We start from the raw sequence: 19258 nt of genomic DNA, 5'->3' as shown, positions 1-19258 counted from the left end.
CATTTTTAGGCACCCCTGAGCTGACCAAAATTAAATGTGAGATAACAAAAGCTAATAATGAATGAATTAAAAAAACACTTTCATAATCCAATCAGCTGTTTTATCATGTTTCTTGAGTTCAGAATTTCTAATTGATAAGATAGCCCATTTTAAATTGTGGAAAACCAGGCAATATGACCTTGAAACAATTGTAGTTTGAAAAGTTTTGCCTACCACCCCTCGAATTCCTTTTTGAAATGAGACCTGCAAGAGAGAAACAGAGATTTAATGTAATTCATTCAACTTAATAAATAAGACTGATTTAGTTCATTCTTGTAAAGGAAATGTAGCCTATCCTTAAAGCCTCCATTAATTATCATGATTTTTGAAATTGACAACTGTGGACTATGCAACACTGCAAAATTCATTTGGAGTGTGCAAAGGTTTACTGTTTATACCCGCTTTCTGCAACGTTCCTATAACAATGTTTTTCAAACCTAGCAACTTTAAGACAACTGCATGTGGCCTGGGGAATTATTGGAGTTAAAGTTAAAGTTACAGAGTTTGAAAAAACACTGATCTACAAGGTGATGGAATACTTCTCTCCTAACTGCACAAACTAACTGGATGCTGTTGTTTTAATATTCTCAGTAAGCATTTTCCTTATCTGTTTTCAATTGCTATGGCTGTAACAGCTCCTTTCCAAAAGTGTGGGACCTGTAAGTTTCCATAGTGTAATTGCCACTCACGCTTTGGGTTTTGTTTGTGATGGGCACAGGACTTACCCGTACTGGCAGGCCTTCTTAAACAATTCCTCTCAACAGTATTGCCATGCCTTCAAATATTACTCAATAAACACCTCTCCAAAGGTGTGAATGACTTCCAATCAGGCTACCATCAAATGTGTCAGCTAAACACAGTCCCCACTACCACTACAGTGTGCCTGTAACATTTGGGGGCTTCAGCATCATTACCTGGCTTTGGTCATGTCCACATTCCATGGCCAAAGATACCTAACTAACCACATTTAAGGGACATGTGCTCCAGATGTAATTTCTGTCTCATTGCCAACCTTCTACCAAGGCATTCTATGCATGCCTTCATGTCCTGCTAGCGTTCCATGAAGGCCTCCATTATCTGTTTTTAGAGGACATGGCCTTCTGATGCAGGCATTGTTGAACTTCTAGTCCACTGCAGTGTTTTTTCTTAAATACACGCTTGCTATAATTGATGGGGCTCAGTCTGCAACAGCAGCAATCCAACCAATTCTGCAGATGAAACTGACAGCTGGGACACCAGCAATTTCTACCTTTGTATGTGTTGTGACTCAGGGCCAGCCTGTGGGTCCGGCAGCCGGCTCAGATGTCTCGGATGACTCAGATGAGGGGGAGGAGGAGTGTGTGGAAGACGAACCGGCTGATGATGGCTTGGAGGCTTCGCAGAGCCCCCAGCCGGGGCCCTCTTCTCAGCTGCGTGAGCCCGATAGTGCGGAGGATGATGACCCACAGCTGGCCCTGTTCAAGGACGCCCGACGCAGGAGGCAGTCGAGCAGGAACAAGCAGAGAAAGGCTGTGGGACTCCTCGGGAGGAGGCACAGGGAGGCCACGCCCTGAACTCTAAATAAAAGGAGTGTTTGGGGAAGGGCTGGTTGCTGAAAGCAACCGTTCCGTTTGAGGATTCAAGTTCCAGTGTTTGGTTTCTTGTTCTGTTGTTTGTGTAATAAATCTTGGCAGACGCTTTCCAGCCGCAGACGCTCTCCAGTCTCTACTGTTTGAACAGGGGTTTGCCTTATTGCAAGGCCGGTAGCAGGCTGGTTCAGAACAGTTTGCTTTCAGCCTCCCACCCCTTACTACTACGATGGAGCAGCTACGTGCCGAGAATGCTCAGCTCACCCAGCAACTCACTTTGTTGGCAGCTCAGGTGGCTCAACTGCAAGCTCAGGTACATGCTGCACCCCCACCCAGGAGGAAATGTCAGATAGCTATGCCGGATAAATTTGCTGGCAATCCAGAACTGTTTCCTGCTTTCCTGGGACAATGCCAGCTTTTTATCAGCGTGAGAGCAGCTGATTTCCCCACTGACCGGGATAAGGTGGGATTCGTGTTAAGCCTTCTTTCGGGGGATGCAGCTCGTTGGAGCACGCCTCTGCTGGCACAACCTAGCCCTTTGTTGGATAACTTTGTGGGGTTTTGTGACCATATGCGCCTAATGTACGAGGACCCAATTAAGACGCAGACTGCCACCCGACGCCTGAAAGCTCTGCGGCAGGGTCAAGGCCCCCTACAGGCCTATATCAGCGATTTCCGGCTGCTTAGCCAGGATTCCGCCTGGAATGAGGCTGCGCTCGTGGATGCCTTCCAGGATGGATTGTCGGAGGAGATGTTGGATGAGCTGGCCCGCGTGGACATTCCCTCAGACCTGAATGGGCTGATCCATCTTTGTCTGCGGATTGATGCCCGGCTGCAGCAGCGAAAGAGTCGCCGTGCCACCCCACAGACCCCTGCCGCCCCTGTTGTGCGTGAGTCCCCAGTCCAGAGGGAGGAGCCAATGGAGCTGGGTGCCGCCAGGTCCCGTCTATCGGTGACGGAAATGGACAGACGACGATCGGGGGGGTTGTGTTTTTACTGTGGGGACCCTGGACATTTGGCTGCTTCTTGCCCAAAGAAGCGTCAGCGGGCATCAGTGACCAAGCCTGCCCCGAGAAAGTCCCCTACTTTGCTGTCGGGAAACGGCCCGAGCCCGATCTAGACGGTGTGATAGATCGGGCGACCCACAACAACCACACCGAGCGACGCCGTTCCGAAGGTGCCTGTGAACCTCCACGGCATTTGATTTTGGAGGCACGTCTGATCCTTCCTGGCAAGCCAGAGGGGATTCCGGTCCATGCCTTAATTGACTCTGGGGCTACCACAAACTTTATGGACTCGGCCTTTGTGGCCAAATGGGCTGTTCCCCAGTGTCCGGTGGATCCGCCCATGCTAGTGGAGACTATCGATGGTCGAGTGCTCCTGTCCGGGCCTATTACGGCCGCCACGCAACCAGTGTGTATGGCCATCAGTTCCCATGTGGAGGCCATCCAGTTCTACATCACTTCGGATCTGCACTTCCCCGTGGTCTTGGGACTGGCGTGGCTCCGGGCGCATGATCCACAGATCTATTGGTCTCAGAACTTGGTCACCTTCCCAAGTTTGCAGTGCGTGGACCACACCCGCCATATCTGTGCCGGCCAGGTGGAGGGTTCCCCAGGGGTTTCCTTGCCTCCCGAACTGTCCGACTTTGCTGATGTGTTCAGCGAGTCAGAGGCGGATCAATTACCCCCGCACAGGCCCTATGATTGCTCCATTGATCTAGTCCCTGATGCGCCTCTCCCAGTGGGGCGTTTGTACTCCATGTCGGAGCCCGAGTTGGCTGCATTGCGGGACTTCCTGACAAAGAATCTGGCTCGTGGTTTCATCCGGCCCTCGTCCTCGCCAGTGTCTGCGCCCGTGCTCTTCGTCAAAAAGAAGTCGGGCGAGTTACGGCTTTGCTGTGACTACCGGAAACTCAACGCCATCACGGTGCGTAACTGTTACCCGCTGCCCCTCATCCCCGAGCTCTTGGACCGACTCCGGGAGGCTAAGATCTTCACGAAACTGGACCTGCGTGGAGCTTACAACCTCATCAGGGTTCGGCCGGGTGATGAGTGGAAGACGGCGTTTGGTACTCGCTATGGACATTTCGAGTACACGGTGATGCCGTTTGGCCTGACCAACGCCCCCGCTGTGTTTCAGCATTTTATGAACGACATCTTTCGGGATCTGTTGGACCAGTTTGTCGTGATTTATCTGGACGACATCCTGATTTACTCCCCGTCGCGTGAAGTGCATCATCAGCATCTCCGTCAGGTCCTGCAGCGCCTCCGGGAACATCGGCTGTTTGCCAAGTTGGAGAAGTGCCAGTTCTACCAGGTGACCATCGATTTCCTGGGTCACCGCATTTCTCCTGAGGGCATCGCCATGGAGCCGAGTAAAGTTGAGTCGTTGCAGAGTTGGCAACCCCCGCGTCGCGTGAAGGATGTTCAGCGACTCCTTGGATTTGCCAACTACTATCGAACATTCATCCCTGGCTTTGCTGCCTTGACAGCCCCCCTCACCCGGCTCCTGCAGAAGAAGACTCGGTTCCAGTGGAACGCCCCCGAACAACAGGCGTTCCAGGCTTTGAAGGACGCCTTCATGAAGGAGCCCATCTTGAAGCATCCTGACCCGCAACGGCCGTTTGTCGTGGAGGCGGACGCCTCCGACATTGCCATTGGGGCCGTGTTACTCCAGGCAACGACGCCCAGCGGTACCCTTTTCCCTTGCGCGTATCACTCTCGGAAATTGAACCCCTCGGAGCGCAACTATACCATCTGGGAGAAGGAGCTGCTGGCCATCAAGGCGGCGTTCGAGGCTTGGAGGCATCATCTGGAGGGGGCGCGACATCAAATCGAGGTCCGGACGGACCACAAGAATCTGGAAAGCCTGCAGACCGCTCGGAATTTGAACCAACGCCAGATCCGGTGGTCCCTTTTCTTTGCGAGGTTTGACTTCCGGGTGCGGTACATACCAAGCGGGCACAACCAGAGAGCGGATGCTCTGTCCAGGAAGCCCGAATACACCCGAGTGGAAGACAAGCTTCTGCCCAGGACAGTGATCCCCGTCGAGTCTTTTGCTGCGGTGCGGGAGCCGGTTGATATACGGGCTCAGATCCGGGAGGCGCAGCAGCAGGAGGCGTGGGTGGCTCAGCGGAAGGAAGAGGTGGGGCCAGATTCGCCTTGGTCGGTCACGGATGGACTTCTGTATTATCGTGACCGGCTCTATGTTCCGGGAGGGCCACTCAGGGGACTCGTCCTCAGCCAGTGTCATGATAACCCGGCTGCGGGGCATTTTGGCCTGTTCAAGACTCTGAACCTGGTCTCCCGTACCTTCTGGTGGCCCCGAGTCCGACACGACGTCCAGTCTTATGTCACCTCCTGCATCCCATGCAGGCAGGCCAAGTCAGCGACAGGGGCCCCGCCTGGTTTACTGCAGCCTTTGCCAACACCCAAGAGACCCTGGGGGGCTGTGTCCATGGACTTTCTGACGGATCTACCCCCATCCTCCGGCTTCACGACAGTGTTTGTGGTGGTGGACATGCTGACCAAGATGGCGCACTTCATTCCCTGTCGCGGCTTACCGTCAGCTCGCGCCACTAGTCGCATGTTCATCCAACAGGTGTTCCGGCTGCACGGCCTTCCCGATAGAGTCGTCTCCGATAGGGGGGCCCAGTTTACAGCCCGTTTCTGGCAGGAGTTGATGCGTGCGTTGGACAGTCATTATTATTATGACTGGGCAGAGTCTGATGTGGAGGAATCAGGCGGTCTTGAGCAGGTTATCTGGACTGAGTTCGACCCTGTTTCCCCTGATGATGTGGACAGGATCATGGGGAGACTGAGCTCCACCACCTGTTTGTTGGATCCGTGCCCCTCCTGGCTAGCTTATGCGGCTCGGGAGGGAACACGAGGCTGGTTCCATGCAGTAATAACTGCTTCTTTGAAGGAGGGTGTCTTCCCTGCCGCCTTGAAGGAGGCGGTGGTGAGACCCCTCCTCAAGAAGCCTGCTTTGGACCCGGCTGTTTTAAACAACTATCGTCCAGTCTCCAACCTTCGCTTTTTGGCGAAGGTTGTTGAGAGTGTGGTGGCGCATCAGCTCCCTCTGTTCCTGGAGGAAACTGATTATCTGGACCCGTACCAATCGGGCTTCAGGCCCGGACACAGCACGGAGACGGCATTGGTCGCGCTGGTGAATGATCTCTGGAGGGCTAGGGACAGGGGTTGCTCCTCTGTCCTGGTCCTATTAGATCTCTCAGCAGCTTTCGATACCATCGACCATGGTATCCTGCTGCGGCGTCTCAGGAGGTTGGGAGTGGGAGGCACCGTTCTACGGTGGTTCTCCTCCTACCTCCAGGGCCGCTCGCAGTCGGTGTTGACAGGAGGGCAGAGATCCGCCCCGAGGTCTCTCATTTGTGGAGTCCCTCAGGGGTCGGTTCTCTCGCCTCTCCTGTTCAACATCTATATGAAGCCGCTGGGCGAGATCATTCGTGGTTTTGGGGTGGGGTATCACCAGTACGCTGATGATACCCAACTTTTTCTTTCCACCCCGAACCAACCCAGTGATGCCCTCTCCGTGATGTCCCGGTGCCTGGAGGCGGTTCAGGTCTGGATGGGGAGAAACAGGCTTCGTCTCAATCCCGCCAAGACTGAGTGGCTGTGCATATCGGCGTCTCGGGTTAACCAAGTTATTCCACCTCTAATGATGGGGGGTGAGGTGTTACCCCCCGTTGATAGGGCTCGCAACTTGGGCGTCCTCCTGGATTCACGGCTCAATTTTGAAGATCACATAGGAGCCGTGACCAGGGGGGCTTTTGCACAGGTTCGCCTGGTGCGCCAGTTGCGTCCCTATCTGTACCGAGACGCCCTACGCACAGTCACTCATGCGCTTGTGACCTCCCGTTTGGACTACTGTAACGCTCTCTACATGGGGCTGCCCTTGAAGGCCACTCGGAGGCTTCAACTGGTGCAGAATGCGGCCGCGCGAGTTGTAATGGGGGTTTCCCGATACTCCCATGTAACACCTCTACTCCGCGAGCTGCATTGGCTTCCGGTTGCCCTTCGGGTGAAATTCAAGGTGCTGGTTATTACCTATAAAGCCCTACATGGCCTGGGTCCGGGTTATTTGAGGGAACACCTGCTGCCGGCATCAAACGCCCTTCGCCCAGTGCGCTCCCACAGGGAGGGTCTGCTCAGGGTTCCGCCGGTGAGAGATTGCCGGCGGGTGACACCCAGGGATAGGGCCTTCTCAGTGGGAGCGCCTGCCCTCTGGAACCAGCTGCCGGTGGAGCTGAGGACTGCTCCCGACCTCCGATCATTCCGCCGGGGCCTGAAGACCTGGCTCTTTGAGCTCTCGGGCCCAGGCTGAGGAGAAAATTTTAACTGGGGTTTTTAGTGTACAGGGTGAATTTAATGCTTTTTAATTGGTTTTAACTTTTGTATGTTTTCGATTTTTAATTCCCTGTAAACCGCCCTGAGTCCTCAGGGAAAGGGCGGTATACAAATGCAACTAAATAAATAAATAAATTAAGGTTTGCCTCTCGTCCGCGCATCATCCTCAAACTGACGGGGGTACCGAGAAGGTCATCGGTATCTTAGAGCAGTATCTGCGCTGCTACGTCAACCTGCAGCAGGACAATTGGGTGGACTATTTGGCCATAGCCGAGTTTGCTTTTAACAACTCGCAGCACACCTCCACGCAGATGACACCGTTCTTGGCCAATGTGGGTTATCACCCCCGGTTTTTCCCCCTTTCTCCCGTGGACTCACCGGAGCCGGCAGCGAACGACTTCATGGCGGAGTTACAGGCGATCCATCGGTTGGTGCGACGGCAGCTGGAGAAGGCCAAGGCCGACTACAAGAGGTTCGCCGATCGGTCGAGAAGGGATACGCCTCCACTATCGGTGGGGGATCGGGTCTGGCTGTCCACCAGGAACCTACCATCCACACGGCCGGCGAGGAAGCTGGACCACCGTTACCTTGGACCGTTCCCAGTCGTGGCTGTCATCAATCCGGTCGCCTATCGTTTAACTCTGCCACGTTCCCTGCGCGTGCACCCCGTCTTCCATCGGTCCTTGTTGGTCCCCGAACAACCGGCTTGTCCACTTCGCCAAGCGGAACCTCCCCCATCAGGACCTCGTGATGGAGGCAGCACCCCTGAGTACGAGGTCGCCAGCATCAGGGATTCCCGTTGGTTGAAAGGTCGCTTCCAGTACCTGATCGAGTGGAAAGGGTACGGGCCGGAGGACTTCACATGGGAAGACGCGACCGCCGTTCATGCCCCTGCGTTGGTGACTGCTTTTCACGAACAATTCCCATCCCGACCGCATCCGGATCGGCAGCCCCGGGGGAAGGGCCCTGCGGTGCGGGATAGTGTTGTGACTCAGGGCCAGCCTGTGGGTCCGGCAGCCGGCTCAGATGTCTCGGATGACTCAGATGAGGGGGAGGAGGAGTGTGTGGAAGACGAACCGGCTGATGATGGCTTGGAGGCTTCGCAGAGCCCCCAGCCGGGGCCCTCTTCTCAGCTGCGTGAGCCCGATAGTGCGGAGGATGATGACCCACAGCTGGCCCTGTTCAAGGACGCCCGACGCAGGAGGCAGTCGAGCAGGAACAAGCAGAGAAAGGCTGTGGGACTCCTCGGGAGGAGGCACAGGGAGGCCACGCCCTGAACTCTAAATAAAAGGAGTGTTTGGGGAAGGGCTGGTTGCTGAAAGCAACCGTTCCGTTTGAGGATTCAAGTTCCAGTGTTTGGTTTCTTGTTCTGTTGTTTGTGTAATAAATCTTGGCAGACGCTTTCCAGCCGCAGACGCTCTCCAGTCTCTACTGTTTGAACAGGGGTTTGCCTTATTGCAAGGCCGGTAGCAGGCTGGTTCAGAACAGTATGACAGCCAAGGTATCCTGTTAGACTGTTGTTTCTATCAGTAATTCAATCCATATCATTTTGTTACCATTCCCTCCCATGGATCAGAAGGCATCCTCAATTCTGTACTAAACAGGACTATGTTGACTCCTGTACATATGGGTCACTTTCACTATGAATATATGAGTCCTATTATCCTTATATCACCATCAAGGTATCACATCATTTCTTTATTTCTTATCCAGGGTCTAGATGTGGACCTTGTGCATCATTTTGTGAAGCATATGACTTCAACTACCAGGTTAAGCTTTGAGCTGACCAGGAGCTACAACTAGTAGCTTTGCAAGGTTATTCTACAAGATAAGTGGCTTTATTTTTTAGAAGTTTAACAATCAGTAACTACTGAAGTCCAAAAACAGCCTTCTCTTTCTCAAGTGATCATTTTCACCAAGACCATAAGGGTTTCCTATACTTCTAATTTAATGGGGCCGTTAGGACAGAAAGTTACTTTTAATCTAAAGTGATTATATGGGTAATAACAGCAAAATATTATCAGCATTCTTTCTGATAAAAGAAATGCATATGTGAATAATTTATGCCCCAGTTGGAAAGACTAAGGGAACTACAATTCCCAGCATCCCTCACTACTATCTGGTTCTACTATAATAGAAACATTTGAAGAGTTGCTGTTTCCCATCCATTTATGCAGTCAATTCATTCATATGCTGATGTTCATCAAGAAATGTTTGTCGTATGTGTATCACAACCCTGATTTGCATCTTAATGAACTATCTAGATGCGTCTTTGTAGACCTGTATTTCTGTCCAGAGACACAGATCTGGGTGAGACTAATTCATTAATTGGATCATGGTGAAGATATTCCCCTGACTACAGAAATGTTTTAAAAACAGAAGCTGAAAGTACAGTCTATTTATAGTCATAAGCATCTTAAAGTGGTACTCAACATTTCTCCAAGTGATAGAGTTGATGTACTTCTGTTTCTTTGAAATGGTATAATTCTGTAATATCTATTTGTTAAAAGTACACAAGCAGAGAATACTGTAGGAAAACAGATCTCCTGTGTCTAATTTTTGGCAAGCAGTGTTTATAACCCTCTTTCCCCCAAGCCCTAAACCTCTTTTTGTGTAGTTAAATTTCTCAGCATTTTGCATAGTAATTCACACTCCATTGTCTTTGTGGCAGAAAGCTCTCTCAAACTGTATTTTGTCCGTATGTAATTATAGAGATGATATTCATTTATTTCTATTCTTATACACTGCCTTTCAGGAACCAGCCCTCTTGAGATGACTCACAATATTTGAAAAAACATAAGCAGTCATTATAACATATTGTGAAGTGTAAAACCATAATTTATAAAGCATAAAAAACATAACAGCAGCCATTAAGCAATATAAAAGGGAACAAGCAGTAAAGCATAAAAATTTCAAACAGCAGCAGTTAAATTCAGAACAACTTAAATGCCAATTAAAAGAAAGTTGGAACAAAGAGCCTTCGGGGGCCTAGTAATATAGTTCTACTTTAGAAGGATATTTCACCAACTTAGAAAGGTACACCTCTAATTGCCCACCTTGTCTAATACCCTACAAGAAAGGCCTTAAAGCCAGTCTTAGCACCACAACAAAATTTTGGATCCTAAATCTTTGAAATAGGCAGCTTATGTTGTACCTCATCCCATAACTATGAGTTGCACTCTGTAGAGTGGGAGCTTTCAAATATCTTTCAAAGATAGACAGCCACAGAGCACATTATTGCAAAGAACTAGTCTTGATGTAACTAGACTTTATATGGGGCAGTCGTATAAAGGCATGTTAGCAAGAGAAGAGTGGAAAACTAGTTTAATATAGCAGATAAAGGCAGCAGGGCTAGAATCTGGTGCATTCTACTCCTGCCTTAGACATAAGGCCAACTGGGTAAGTTTGGGTAGGAGGCTCTCAGGAAGATAGAAGAAAGAAATGGTAAGCCATTTCCAAAAATATTGGCAAGAAAATCACAATGACTGTGATTTTCCAGCAATCCCCAGAAGACATGATTGACCTGAAGGCATAAAATTAAGATATGAATTAGCAAGGGAAGAGGGCAACTGTCATCCAAGAAAGTGAAAGGGACAAGATTAGAAAATGTTGCAATAATTCAATTTATTGTTATTTGATTTTAGCCTTTGGGGGTTTTTTCCTGCAGGTTCCTGGAGAGAAAGTTGTTGGTAAGGACATGACGGTAATAGTGGAGTTCCCCAACCCACTGAAGCAAGATCTCACCAATGTCTGGGTCCGACTTGATGGCCCTGGTGTGCTAAAACCAGTCTCAAAATTATTCAGGTAAGGCAAGGCCTATTATGGCATAGTTTTCTGGGTATTCGTAACAAAATGAACACTACATATGCCATCATATTTGAGCAATATCAGCTTCTCTCTTGAGGGCATGAAACCAATCTTCTCCAACCATTTGTCCTTTGGGTGTATCAGGATTATAACTCCAAGGAACTGCAGCTAGCAAGGTTCTGCTAACTGGGAATTTAGGAGATGATTACCTCCAAATATCTCTGAATTAGAGGAATTGATCTAAATAATTATAAAACTGTATTTCTTCCCCAGGCATCAGTGACAGCAAGCTACTATATCCAAATAATGAACAAGATAACTTAAAGTTACAGTAATATGTTACTGGAATAGTTTAGCAGCTAAATTATGAAAATGTAATCCAGCAAGACTCATTTAAAATGTCACTTATTTTAAGAAAACATGAAATAAGATAGCATTTCTCTGCCTCATCCTCGTTACCATTAGCGGTCCATCTGATATTGATGAGAGTAATAAAACACTTTACAAAGCTGTGGCATTCTTATAATGTAACTCAAATTTCTTAAACCAGGGGTCCCCAACCCCCGGTCCATGGACTGGTACCGGGCCGCGGCATGCCAGCAACCAGGCCACACAAACAAGCAAATCCCTATCCATGGGATGCAGGCAGCACACAAACCACACAATCTCTGGTCCATGGAAAAACCTTTCTCCACGGAACCGGTTCCTGGTAGCCAAAAGGTTGGGGACCTCTGCTTTAAACAATGAAAAATTCCTCTATAAATTCTCATGACACCTATATGAATCAATACTGAGCCTTGGTGGAGCAGTGGACTAATGCCTCCTTAAGTAACACCAGCTGCCTGCAATTATTGCAGGTTCGCATCCCACCAGGCTCAAGGTTGACTCAGCCTTCCATCCTTCCGAGGTAGGTAAAATGAGGACCCAGATTGTTGGGGGCAATTAAGCTGACTTTGTAATAATGCCGCTTTGGGGGGGTGTGAAAGCCCTAATAAGCAGGCATATACATAGAATGAAGGCTACTGCTAAGCTTGTAAGCCGCCCTGAGTCTTCGGAGAAGGGCGGGATATAAATGGAATTAAAATAAAAATAAATAAATAAATCTGAAAACAGTTCCAGGTCAACATGTATTTGGTGATCTGCAAACTTCTCTTCTCTTCCCTTTCCAGTGATTTCATTTACTTATTGTAGAGAAAGCCTCTCACCCTTCTTCCCAATTCCTCTACTTCAGATCCCACAAAGGGAATGCTAGCTTAATGCGCTGAAGCTCTCCCTCAATAGGCGATAGAGAAAAAGGAGTGGTGGCCATTGAAAAGCCTATCTTTCTTTCTTTCTTTCTTTCTTTCTTTCTTTCTTTCTTTCTTTCTTTCTTTCTTTCTTTCTTTCTTTCTTTCTTTCTTTCTTCCTTCCTTCCTTCCTTCCTTTCACCACAAGAACTGGATTTTTTAAAGTAACAGTTAAAAAAAACCACAGATTACCGACACTGCATTAATATACAGATTGAACCTGCTTGTTAATAGTGAAGATTTGCTGAGTTTTGAGTAGGGAGAGAATTTCACTTAAGGTTCAAACTTCATTGCAAGGAAAATTCTCTTTTACTAATTATCCGGAGACTAAATAATCAAATAAATCTTTTTTTTTATTTCAGTAATAATTGTAACATAACTGGTTCTATTATTTTTAAATTGTTTTAAATATGTTACTGATTTTTTTTGCCGCCATTTTTATATTTATTTTTTATAACGATATCGAAAGAGTGGTTTTAAGAATACGATCAAGAGCAAGGAATTTACAATCCTCTAGATCAGGGGTCCCCAACCTTGGGAACTTTAAGACCTGTGGACTTCAACTCCCAGAATTCTGGGAGTTGAAGTCCACAAGTCTTAAAGTTGCCAAGGTTGGGATCCCTGGTCTAGATATTGCTGAACAGCAATTTCCAGTATCTTATATCATTGTCAATGTTATTTGGAGCTGTTGAAGCTGTAATTTAGCAGTCACTTGTGAGCTCTAGGTTTCCTGTTCTTGTGTTAAATTATGGAACTATTCCAATATGTGTTGTAAATGTTAATACAAGTACTGAATTGCATTTTCATTTGGCATGATTGTGGTACGTTAAAGTAATAGAAAATAAACCATCACAGATTGTTTAAATATTCATCCCATTTTCCTCATTATATTGAAGATGATAAATGACCAGTCCACTTTGATGGCTCAACACATTACCAAGAATCATCCATCACCACATTACTCCAAGACAATTGAATTAGTTTGGTTTTATTCCATTAGCAAAAAAATAATACTTTTTTCCCTCTGGGATGCATTCCAGTTTTGTTTTTTACTTATTTCTGAACAAGTCCTTTTGGAAATGCCATGTCCAGTCTTCTAGATTGCATTATTTCTTCCTTGACAAAATTATATGCAAGGGGTTATTTTAAGCCAGCAAGATTTATACAAAAATCTATGTTCTACTACAATGCAGTAACCAGCTTTAACGAGCATTCAAGATTTTGTTTTGTTCATGATACTATAGAGTCAAGGCTTAAGTGGAAACAATTCTGAAACTGCTTGTTATTAAATTAAAGCTTAAAGATGTAAAAGTCAAACCACATGCTAAGCAGATCCATGAATATCCAGTACCACCTTCCATAAGTATTTTTTTCATTAAGAGTCTTGGATTTAAATGGGGACACAGCACTGGAGTAACCACTAATAACACCATTATTATTTTGATTTAAATAATAATTTGCGCAAGGTAGGAAAAAGAAACAGACAAGTGAAGACAAATATATACAGTGTGAAGTCAGATCTATATCTAGAAAAAAAACTGAGCAAATTTTATTTTTTTAACAAAGCTCTATCTAATACTACAGTCCCTGATGTAAATCCATCCATTCTTCTTACAACTACCTTGTAAATTAAATAAGCAGAAGATCTCATTCATAACTTGTCTCAAAAAACAGTGATGATTGTGCATTTCCTGAAATTGTTGAGATGCATGTACTTTTTTTTAGGCTTTAAAACAACCCCAATAATTGGAGGTAGGTTTTTCCTTCAAATCACAAACTCTTTTTTCTACTACCAGGATGCTGGTTTATATATTAGATTTATAAACCATGTCAAACTATGTTTGCATTATTGTATTTCATTGCAGAGAGATTCCAAGGAATTCAACCTTGATCTGGGAAGATAAATATGTTCCAAAGCAGCATGGCTTACGAAAGTTGATTTCAAGCTTGAATTGTGATGCCTTACGACATGTGTACGGCGAGCTGGACATCAGTATTCAGAGTGCTGAGTAAATATCTTTCTCTCTTTCCTTTTCTGTTCAATGATTTCCACATTTCATTACAGGAAAGTATAAGAAAGAATTGTACTTTCAAATGCCCTAATCCAAAAGTTGCCAAACATACATTCTGCACATATGCTTACTATTTTTTTTCAGTTTATTTTCAGAGGGTTTTTCCCCCCTCAAAATGATGAAAGATCAAGTTCATATAAACATATACACTCCACACATTCATTTGTATTCTGCCTTTCCTGAAAGTTAATTACATGAGGTACCGTACATAATCCCCACTTTTGTCACAAACAACACTGTAAAATCTGTTAAACTAAGGGATTGTGATTGCACACTAAGCCTCACACTCATGAGATTTGGATTGAGAATAAGATAGATGGCCCAGAAGCAATTTTAAGAAGCAAGTCTCCTACTTCCTGATACAACACTCTTTATACCACCACACCAAATTACACACCAACAGTACAAGTTTACTTACACTGATTTTCTTTGCCCATCAACTTCTTTGCTGAGGTTTAGTACTGGACTGATTCTTCTTTCATCCCAAACTAACATAAGCATCACTAAAAGAGAATAACTGAGCACCAATAAAAACAGAATTATTTCAAACAACAGAAAATTACTCAATGTGAATTAGTTTAAGTGATAATGTTCCCAACTAATAATAAGAATGTATGATGTTACATATTAAAATCAGGCAAATTTTAAAATATTTCAGCTTCTGGAGCTTCTGAATGTTAGTTTTAATTAAAACTCGATATTCTGTGGATATTTTTAAAGATAAAAAATCAGGACAATAAAATGTTCTCTTTGTTATCTTTATTCCCAACAAGCTTAGATGTATGTATAGAGTTGGATTCAGAAAACATAGGTTGAATTTTTATCTCCCCCACCCTCACACACACCTTTCATGATAACTAGACTTTTACCAGCAGTTTAAGAACTGTCGAGGTTCCGATGTGTAAAAGTCACCTTGATTTTAATGGGGAAGACTTAAAGAAGTCATGAGATTTACTTTAACACTTCTGTTAGCAAGTCATATATATCCAGAGGGCATCTCTGAGAATAGAAGCACAGATGTAGCTATGTCTAAAGTGGGTGAAATCAAAATCTGCACAAACTCTGTGCCCCTTTTGAATGGACATGCAGTGTCAAACAGACTGGATTTTGAACCTCCTCCCAACAGTCAATGCAGCTGCTTAGATACATTCCTTTAAGTGGATTACCAGCAATTTCAGTTACAAATATTAATATGATTGGTCTATCAAGGTAACCAAAGTATTCTGACTTAGGCGATAGCTAATTGTGGCTCACTATTGCCTTTAAATGAATACAGATTGTGAGCTGAGTTTGCTAGAATATCAGCAGAGACATCTAGGATGATATATAAGAGGATAAAAAAAAACTCATTCCACCCTTAAAGGTTATCCTAACGGTCCTTGCATGGCTCAGTGCCAACTTCACATCTCTGTTTTGGTAGAGAGATTGTAAGGGGTTAAATCCAACCCTGGGACACTGATCCACAAGCTGCATTCCTTCATAGACAAGATTACCATAGCCATGCTATATTATTAAACAAATTAAGAAATCTGCTCTAGATTTTTTTTTATATCATGGAAATTTACTTTATTGAAACTTACAAGGTGGCACTACCTAGCCAACTCTGTTTTCAAAGAGCTAAGCAAAACCATGGTTACTATTTGGATGGGAACAACTCAGAAGATGACAATACAAAATACAATTTGTACTGTTACCAACACTGTAATAGGGCAGCCACAGAAGTCTACGCAGGTAGTCCTCGATTTATGACCACAATTGAGCCCAACATTTTTATTGCTAAGTGAGACATTTGTTAAGTGAGTTTTGCCCCATTTACGACCTTTCTTGCCACAGTTGTTTAGTGAATTACTGCAGCTGTTAAATTAAGTAATACAGTTATTAAGGGAATCTGGCTTTCCCATTGACTTTTCTTGTCAGAAGTTGCAAAAGGGGATCATGACCTCAGAACACTGCAGTCATCATAAATATGAGTCAGCTGCCAAGCATCTGAATTTTGTTCATGTAACCATGGGGATGCTGCAATGGTCTACTCATAAGAGTGAAAAACAGTCATGTCACTTTTTCCAGTGCTGTTGCAGCTTCAAATGGTCACTAAACAAGCTGTTGTAAGTCAAGGACTACCTGCAGAGCCAAAAAAAAATCAGGGGGAGTCTACTAGCAGACAAACATATTTTACTGAAAAGCAACTGAGCTGTAATTCATAAACACTTTTGTCTTTTAATAACATTTGTCTGAAATGATACTACCAGACACCTACTGTTGCCGGGAGAACTATATGGCCAGACTCATGAATCTGGCAAGGAAGACTTTACATTTTCACAATTATCATCAAAATCATTTCTTTTGACCTGGAGCCAATCCATTGTTTCAGAAGAAAGGTTGCTTGTGGAATATTCTATGTCAAATCTCAGTTTAGTTTAGTTGGATGGAATTTGTGGAAATAGCTTGTAACTAAAGGCCCCCCCAGCAATGTAACTTTAAGTGGTCATGGATAATAAGCCTCTTAAGCAACTGTTGAATGTGTCATGAGTTTATTCCTTTGAGAAATTATCTAATTAAGTGTGCATTGTTAATGAAGTCAGTTTGTATGTAAAATCTGATTATGCTGCTTTACACCAAAGTCAACTACTGTTAATCTGCTTTTCACTTTGTGTCTTAAGAGCTTATATCTAAGGATATTTACCCATGTAGTATGGCTGTATTACTATCATCTTTCTCAGCTTTTCTTCTTGATATCTTAGGATTATATTACTTTGTTGTTTATGTGTACACTGAGAGCTTTTCCACCAAGACAAATTCCTTAAGTATTCTATTCTATTACCACAAACTAATGCAATAAAAGAATCACCTTGCCTGCATGTGTCTCTTCCAGTTCTGGTTGGTTGAATTTAGAGTGTATTTTGACTTCATGAAGACACCTATATTTTAATCCCTTTGGACAGCCTGATCCTAATCTGCCATTTCCTAAGTGTGCTGGATTTTACATGATAGGTTCACGTATTGTCATAAATCAGGGATTTGCTGTACACCACAACACCCAAGAGAGCCACTGATCACATCTGCAAAACCTCTAGATCAAAATTACCACTTTAACTTTGGTTTTTCATTTCATCAAGAAAGTGATTACTTACACAGTTGATAATATCTACAGTATGTCACAGCAAGCAGCAGGATCTAAGCTTACCCTGGTTTTCTTGGGAACTAAGCAGAGTTTGGCTTTTTAAAAATATTTGCATGGAGAGAAAAAGAATTTCAGAGCTCTCGGGAAATAGAAAAATCATATTTGAGAAAACTAAAGTGAGTCATATATTTAAAGTTACCAGGAAAACTGGGATCAATACTTGACTTATAGCTTTCTTTATATATTTTCTCAGTGTAAGCTCAATTGAATAAACTTCCTTTTAAATAAATCTACATGGGGCTATATGAAAGGCAAGTAAACTTTAATTAAGCAATTTTCTATCTTTCATTTAGCTAAGTTTCTTTTTAAACATCAGCTGAGATATTGGTGATCACATTGCCATAGAATATATTTGCATTCATGCTCTGTAAGTAAACGTGGCTTCCTCTGCAACCTAATTATTTAATTGTTTGATTAAATATTTGACCAAGGCAAATACATGACTTTCAGCAAGATGATAAAAGACTGACCGCTTTTGCAATCAGTATTGTGTAAGTTAAAAAATAATTGCCATTTCTCCCAACTTTGAGAGTTAGGATTTGATGGGAAAAAGTAAGAAAGGCTAAGAATGAAGTTAGTGAGAGGATTGAAAGCTAAATCCATGGTTAAAGAAACTGGGTAAGTTGAGCCTGAAAGAAAGAGAAGACAAAGAAAAGAAGTCCCAGCAGTCTTCAGATGCTTGAAGGGTTGCGATAAAGAAAACAGTGTGGATTTATTCTTCATAGTTCCAGAGGATAGGACAAAACAAATGGGTGGAAACTTTACAGATCCAAATTCAAATAAGGAATTGACTATTAAGGAGTAGAACAACCTGCCTCCTGCAGTCATGGCTGCTCCATCACTGTACATTTTCAAGCAAAGGTTGGACAGCCATTTGTCTAAGATGGTATTAAGATTCCTGCCCTGAGTAGAAGTTGGATGAAAGACCTTTAAAATCCCTTCCAACCTGATCATTCTGTGAACTTATTAGCAATCAAGTTTCTATGTTCTTGGATGTCCAAATTCCTTTTATCGTACTGCTTCACTGCTCCAACATCCCTCCTGTCATAAGTACTTTTCATTAAAAACACGGGTTTTATTACAAGATCTTTTCATGCAATGGTTCTGAGAAGCAGACCTTCTCCAAGCATTTATCAATATGTCGAGTGTTTTCATATAATGGGAGAATAGTCCTGCACACAGACAATTATGCATGACAAGTACAGTACATGGGTTGGAAACACTCTGCAAAAAGGTAAAGGTAAAGGTTCCCCCGCACATGCCTGCTAGTCGTTTCCAACTCTAGGGGCCGGTGCTCATCTCCGTTTCAAAGCCGAAGAGCCAGCGCTTGTCCAAGGATGTCTCTGTGGTCATGTGGCAGACATGACTAGACGCCAAAGGCGCAAGGAACGCTGTTACCTTCCCACCGTAGTGGTCCCTATTTTTCTACTTGCATTTTTACGTGCTTTCGAACTGCTAGGTTGGCAGAAGCTGGGATGAGTAACAGGCGCTCACTCTGTTACGCGGCACTCGGGATTCGACCTGCCAAACTCCCGATCTTCTGATCGACAAGCTCAGCATCCTAACCCACTGAGCCACCGCGTCCCTGCAAAAAAGGTCTCTATTAATACTATGATTTTCCCTCAAAAATCTGGGAGTCTGTGTGGAGGAAACAATATTCTATTCCTTCTTCCTTGTTCTTTGTACAACCAGGAAAACTGAGAAGCTTTGAAAAGGATAACACAACCTGAAGGCTGAGATTCTCCCTCTGCAAAATGCCACAGTGCAAATTGCACCTGTTCTTAGTCACTTGCTCTTCTCTAGACTAGCTGTCCAAAACACAGCCCACAGTGCAATCCTTTTGCTCTGAGGGGAATCCTACTGAGTTCAATAAGAATATTTCTTGGTAAGCCTACTAATTATTGCTGCTTTAGTTTAGGTCTGCACTACACTTTGG

General features: G+C 44.7%; 1 protein-coding gene across 2 annotated transcripts in view; it reads left to right on the top strand.

The window, feature by feature from the left end:
- The window catches only part of F13A1 (coagulation factor XIII A chain), a 127728-nt gene that overhangs the window by 104122 nt on the left and 4348 nt on the right, over window positions 1–19258 (top strand). For both annotated transcript variants that reach the window (XM_081324191.1, XM_081324190.1), the window contains 2 exons: window positions 10644–10780; window positions 13935–14078. In XM_081324191.1, the coding sequence (XP_081180317.1) occupies window positions 10644–10780; window positions 13935–14078 (281 nt within the window). The remainder of the gene's footprint in view (window positions 1–10643; window positions 10781–13934; window positions 14079–19258) is intronic.

Source organism: Vipera berus (genome assembly GCF_964194415.1).
Source record: "Vipera berus genome assembly, chromosome: 3".
Classification (NCBI taxonomy): domain Eukaryota; kingdom Metazoa; phylum Chordata; class Lepidosauria; order Squamata; family Viperidae; genus Vipera; species Vipera berus.
Note: the sequence above shows the minus strand (reverse complement) of the source record. Positions and strands in the feature narration are given on the sequence as shown.